At 56.7% G+C, this 6,542-nt stretch overlaps 1 protein-coding gene across 2 annotated transcripts in view; it reads right to left on the bottom strand.

The window, feature by feature from the left end:
• Window positions 1-3,067: 3,067 nt before the first annotated feature.
• CACNG3 (calcium voltage-gated channel auxiliary subunit gamma 3) overlaps window positions 3,068-6,542 on the bottom strand; it is a 29,270-nt gene continuing 25,795 nt past the window's right edge. The window contains exons 3-5 of one of the 2 annotated variants that reach the window (XM_082772375.1): window positions 5,370-5,510; window positions 4,346-4,562; window positions 3,068-4,192 (exon numbers count right to left, since the gene is read on the bottom strand). In XM_082772375.1, coding sequence (XP_082628501.1) covers window positions 4,051-4,192; window positions 4,346-4,562; window positions 5,370-5,510 — 500 coding nt within the window. In that variant the 3' untranslated portion in view covers window positions 3,068-4,050. Of the gene's footprint in view, window positions 4,563-5,369; window positions 5,511-6,542 lie in introns of both variants that reach the window. The other variant, XM_082772374.1, reaches the window with a different exon arrangement.

The following is a 6,542-nucleotide window of genomic DNA, read 5'->3' as shown; positions in this document are numbered from 1 at the left end:
AGTGATCACACGATGATCTGAAACTGCACAAAGGCTTTGCACGATAAATACAGAGCTGTTCCAGAGCACTGCAGCACCCTTAAATCAAGCTGCTCAAAAGCGAGTGTAGGCTTGGGTTGGTTTGTGTGACGTGAGAAGGGGCAGTGGGGACATCTGCCCATAGCTGGCTCCCATCCCTTCATTGCCACAAGGGCTGCTGCTCCTGTGCTGGCTGCAGCTCTGGGTGTTGGGGTAAGGACGTGAGCCTCACGGGTCAGGGCAGGACGGCACGGCTGTCGGCAGTGGCACGGGGTGAGGTGCCGTGGGCCATGTGGCTAGGATGGGCCATCACGCTGTTTATCAAGGTCTGGCAGGAAGGAAGTGGTAATGGGGCAATTGCTGATTCAATTTCTTGAATTTGAACAAATCTTTTTAATCTTTCTCCCCAAAGGATTGGAAAGGTCAGGAAATAGGCAGAATGTGCACTTTCAGGTATCGAAATTAAACTTGTTAAGAAATCCATATTGATTTGCACTTCTGTGAAAAATATTGAAGCCTCCAGATTTAGCCTGGGTATTGATTTTCTCTTTCAGGGGAAAGACATCGGCATGAAGGAAAGATATTACACGTGGCAGTAAACACCTTCAATCACCGCCTGCCCGGCCTCCCTTCACAAACAAGCGCCTCGGTCTTGCAGGGGAGGCTGCGGCTCAGCTCAGCCCCTGCGGCACGGGGGCAGCAGCACTGTGGTGCCCATCGGTGGGGCAGAGGGGCTGCCAGCCTGGGACCCCCAGCTCTGCTCCATGCTGAGGGCAGGCTCCTGCTGGTGCTGGCACAGGCTGCCCGTGGTCCCCATGCCAGGGATGTTTTGCTGCTGCCCCACATGGGGCCGATGGGCTCCGGCAGCGGTACCCAAACCCCTCCTGCACAGCAGCCTCCAGCTCTGGGGTCTCATTTCCAAGCAAGGGCAGCAGCACAGCAGGGCTTGGATGTGCTGCTCTGCAGCCAGGTCCCCGTCCTGTCCCTCTTTGCCATTAACACCTCCCAGCACAGCACCAGACACAAAGCTGTACGAGTTGTCCAGCCAGCACCAGCGGCGCTTTGTGCTGACCGGGGTGAGGTGAGCTGGCTGCACTGGGTGAAACAAAAGGACAACGACATCAGAAGGAACAACAGCTGGAGTTAGGGTGCCTTAGAAACAAACGAAAAAATTCAGCCTCAAGGAAGACAAACCCGTGCTGTCTGGCTGCTCCTGCACCACCTGCCTTGTGGCCATCCCTCAATAAGACCTCGTACTGGGGGCACCTCCTGCTTCTGTTCCACGACTTAGGGGATAACTTAATGGACTTTGGAAAATTGATCCTCTCTCTGAAACAAAGCACAATCCTTTGCTGAGCCATCCCCTGGCTCACTGGCCCTCAAGACAAGCAACAGCAACACAAATTGCCCTGAACGTGGCTTTAATGACACCTGAGGCACCAGGAGTCCTGCGCCTGCCCAGGAGGTGGCACGCAGCGTTCCTGCCCCAACAAAGGGCTGCTCCTGGTGGCCACCAAAATGGCAGTAAATAACGCAGCGACGACAGTATTGATCATGATAACAGCACGGTGGGTTGGATTATTAACAATTGCCATGACACGGGAGCTAATCCATCTGCAGCTGGCCACATGTTTTCCTGGCCATCGATGCCTCCTGCTGTCCCAGCACTCTGCTCTGCTGCCGAGCCTCCCGGCCAGCACGGGCCGCACTGCTCCGCCAGCGTGGGGCTTGGCTTTAATTAAAAATGCACCCTGTTCACACGCCTCGCTGTTCCTGATAAGGACGCACAGGGCTTCTTACCCGCAGTGTTTGGTGACTCAGCTGGAGAATGTTTTCTGAAGATGTAAGTCTGAAAAATACGTTCCTCTAAGCCACAAAGCATGCACGTGCGTGCACATAGCCCAGAGGTGAGCCTGCAGGGATGCTTCAGGGCAGGCTCCTGCCCCTGCCCCGGTAACACCGCGTGGGGTCAGCCCCTCCGTGCCCACCGTGGGGATCTTGCTGTCGTGTTCAGCTCACATAGCACCGGGGGTTCTGCTCGCAGAGTCCTAAAGGTCTGCTGAAGGGCAGTCCTCAGCACGCCCTACTCCTGGCCCTACGCTGACCACATCTGTCAGATGGGGCAGGTTGGGCGGTTTGCTGGGGGTCTGAGGGGCGCAGGCTGCTGGGTGAGCCCGGAGCCACTGTCAGAGGTCTGAGGCACTGGGATAGCTCCCCAAAACAACCCCAGCACGTGCTCAGGTGGCCTCCTTCAGGGCAACCACCTGATGAAGGAGGCTGCACACTGGGAGCTGCAGAGAGCCCTCACAGGCTGATGATTGCTTGCCAGGTAGATTAAAATGCTGCTGCTTCTGCATTTTACACAGCGAGCCCTTTCACTACTTTGTTTTTAAATATTTCCCTAGGATCAGAATGCTACACTTCCTCGGCTCTTTTTAATACATGCAATCAGCGACTGTGGCAATTAGGAGGCCTAATTAGCATCTGAATAGGGCTCCTTGCCACCACCCCCTTGCAATAGTAGCAAATAAGCCCCAAGGAAGCCAAGGCACCCGCCTGAAGCCACGCATGGCCATGCCGTGGGGCCGCTGGCTGCCAGGAGCACGGAGCAGCACCCGGTGCTTCCATCTCGCAGAGCAAACGGGGCTCATCGGGCCCCCAGCACCTGTGGTCACCTAACAAACCCCCCAGAAATCCATCAGTTTTGTCAGATGGCTAAATAAACCTCAATTAAGGGACACGTTGCGCCAAGAGCTGCTGCGCAGGCGCTGCCTCCTGCAGCCAAGCCCTGCTCCGGACAGACCCGTGGCCACATGCATGGTGCCAGCCCTGCAGCCCCCCCGGCCTGTGCTGGTGGCTCCCCGTGGGGTGGGAGAGGTGCTCCCCCCGCCACTCTTTGTGCCTAAAAATGTCTGGTATGGAGGGACCCAGAGCATCTCCCCCTCCCCACCGCCATGGGATAAACACCCGCGATGCACGCTGCATCCCGGTGCCCACAGCAGGGTCAGCACGCGTGGCCCGTTCAGCCAAGTAACTTGCTTGCCAAACTTGGACAATTTTATTGTTATTTTTCTCGTCAATCTCCTGGTCATGTTCGTTATAGAATCATACACCATCAGCATACAAACCAGAGCCAGAGGCCCAGCCACAACTCAGCTTCTCCTGAAGTACCACCGGCTCAAGCGTTGCCTCTCGATTCGCCCAGACAGTATTCTGTGACTGCGCGTGTATTAATTTTAGGGAGTTATTTCGTTTTCTTGCAACATTAGAGATTAATTAAATGCTGGCTAATTGCTACCAGTCATTGGAGGAATTCTGCTCCTGAGTCCTTTCATGGTCAGAATGCACCAAAAGGAGGGAGGAAAGAAAGAAAGAAAGACAGAAGGAAGGAAGGAAGGAAAGAAAGAAAGAAAGAAAGAAAGAAGCCCTTTCAAGACCACAGAAATTTGCAAAAGGATGTTTCTTCCAACCCGACATGACAAAATTGAATTCCAAGCTATTTAATGCATGCACGAAACGCCATAAAGAAACCCAGCTCGAGCACTCCATCCATCACAACGGGGGACACGGTTTCAGGAACACGAGCATCGTTACGTTACCCGCTCAGTGCTTCACACTCCGGACTTCCAGGCAGTTTCGCTTAAATGTAACTACCGGATGGGGATTCTCACAGACAGGGCTGTCGCCAGCATTTCCATGGGGACATACAGCTAAGGTAACACTGCGGTTATTATCAACATTAACGATGGTGACTTTGGGAAGCCCCCAGCCAGTCTTCAGGGGCGCCGTGGCCGGGGACGCGGCGCAGCGCGGTGCCCTCGGTGCCGGGGGCGGGCGGCAGTCCCAGCCCGGCCGTGGGGCAGCCGGGTGGGTGGCTCGGGAGAGAAACCCAGCCCCCCGTTGGGGCAGGGGCACGGGGAGCCTGCTGGGGTTGTCCTTAAAAACGGGGTTTCACGGGTTACACCGTCACGAGGATCATGTCATGCAGCCTGACAAGGCGCCTCTGCACGCTGCCCGGCGGCGGGGCCCCGCTCAGACCGGCGTGGTTCGTCTGTTGGCCGGGTTGTTGTGCAAAGACTCCTTGAACTCTTTGGGGATGGAGTTGTGGACCTGTAAAAAACCGTGGTCCCGCTCGGAGTTGAGCAGCGTCCCCATGGTGACCTTGGAGGGATCCCTGGAGAGGGTGAACATGGAGATGTCGGTGGAGGGGATGGTGCCGAAGCCCTTGCTGACGGGCGACATGTCCCGGGACCGCGGCTCGGTGGAGCGGGAGCTGGACCGCCGGCGGAAGCGGTACCGGTAGGTGGGGAGGCGCGTGAAGGCCGACCTCTTCAGCAGCTCCGAGTGCGACTTGGCGCGGATCTGGCGGTGCTTCTCGATGTACATGTGCACGGCGATCACCCCCACCATCTCGGCGATGATGAAGGACAGCGCCCCGAAGTAGAAGGACCAGCCGTAGGAGTAGCTCTTCTTGGAGTCGCTCTGCCCGGGGTCCCCCGCGTTTGCCGAGATGTAGACGATGATCCCGATGATGTTACTGAGACCTTCGGGGGGAGAGGGAGAGGCGCTCGCTCCAGCAGCGGGAGAGGGATGGGGGGGACGGGAGTGTCCCCGCGCCCCGGGGGGGTGCCAGCCCCATTTTGTCAGGGCTGAGGGCTCTGGGAAGCAAAGCAGCTCCATCTCTTAATTTCTGGCAGAGCCTGGGGACTTTGTTTGGGATTTGGGCAATTTTTGCACTGCCAGCAGAGCCGTGGGGCTGTGTCGTAAGGCTGAGGAGCGGCTGATGCATTCCTGTATTTACTTAATGAATCGATTATGTTCTTTCTGTTGTTTTCTCATCTGCATCAGCGGCTCCTGCCAGCCGAAGGAGGGAGAGTAATTTGTCTCTTTGTGGGGAGAAGAAACACAAAATAGAGCAGTTCCTTGAGACAAAGACATTGTCATAAAATAATCAGTGGAAGCGTTGGGGAACAGTGCGCAGAGAAATGAGCAATCCTGAAGGAACGGCCTCTCGAGGCAGAGTTATTTTTCCTGTAGGACTATGGCAGCCCCTCCACCTGCTGCCCAGGGCTGGGTGCTCCGTGGTGGCCGAGGGCAGATCCCCCCAAAACCTGACCCATGCTGGGCTCCCCCAGCGACACCCTGTGGGGCTTAAAGGACTTTCTGGCAAGGTGCCCCCCTGGCCAAGGACCGCTGTGGGTTTTCCTCACTGTCCCTGATGACTTTTCACCCGGGATGGGACAGCTCACAAGGCTGTGCCACCAGCTCCCCTTGTCCCCCCTCGAGTCCCCACGTGCACACCTGCAGCACACCCGGAGAGCCCCTGCTCCCACCCACGGGGCAGCTCCTACCTGCCGAGACGAAGAAGATGCCGGCGCTGAGGATGACGTTGTGTTTGCTCTTGTAGAACTCGCTGGCCGCCACGCAGAGGCCGCCGAAGAAGAGCAGCCCCACGCTGAGGATGGGGAAGATGCTGGAGGCTCTCACCGCACCTGCGGGGCGAGGAGCGGGGCACGGTCAGGGGCCGGCACCCCCAGCCCCATGGCAGCCCCAGGCCGGGTTGGATTTGGGGACCCTGCTGGGGAGGGACCCCCGGGCTCGGCGGCACACAGCCCGGCTCACCCCGCGGGGGGCTGGCAGCCACAGGCCGGGTCCCAGCCCCATGAGGATGCCCTCGCAGCCCTCACAGATGCGATTCTGGGGGCAGCCCCGCACCGCTCCCCTTGGGTGTCTGCAGCTCCTCTTTCTCCCAAGCTGCTCTCGAGCCCTGCATCAACCACGCGAGACCTGTGATTCAGGCCTCCAGGCACAAAACCTTTAAAACGATTATTTTTTTTAATTTCTTTTTTTTTTTCTCCTGTACTATTTCAAGGAATTACCTCTTGAGCCTTGTCATGCAGCTAGCACTAACAATTTCCCTCCTCACTACAAAGCACGGCACCTCTGGGTTTTGGCTGTGGCTAAGAGCGGATCCTCAGGATTGCAGAAAACCTCCCAGATCTCAAGGGGCTGCCAACGAACCCACAGGCACTGCACTGCCAGCCACAGGGGTCAGGAACCTGTCACCTGGGTCCCCAAACCACTGCAGCTGCATTTACTTACTTATTAAAATTGTTTTCTGACTTGGGGAGGAACATGATCTAAATGAACAAAAAGCCCAAGACCCAAAGCCCAGCAGGGCTGGTGCTGTAGCCCCAGGCCGGGCTCCATCCCTAAATCAGCAGGATTAGCTCGGGCAGGGCCTGTCTGCACGCTCGGGGGTCACTGCAGGGAAGGGTCTTTCCTACAAGCCCTATCAGAAGTTCAGCTTCCAAACTGACTGTAGCGAACAATTAATGCAGCAAATCCCTATCTGCTGCTAAAGCAAAGGCACCTAAAATACACCGTGCCTTGGTTTGGGCTCATCCCTCTCTTAGGGCCCTTATTAAAAGCACCGAGATACAGAAGCCCTATTAAAATGCCATTCCGGGGGCTTTAAAATAGACTTTTTGTTTTAACTGTGGGAGGGGGTGGGAGAAGATCTT

Source organism: Aythya marila (genome assembly GCF_965140915.1).
Source record: "Aythya marila genome assembly, chromosome: 15".
NCBI classification, from domain to species: Eukaryota; Metazoa; Chordata; class Aves; order Anseriformes; family Anatidae; genus Aythya; species Aythya marila.
The sequence above is the reverse complement of the archived record's forward strand: the minus strand, read 5'-3'. Positions and strand labels throughout refer to the sequence as shown.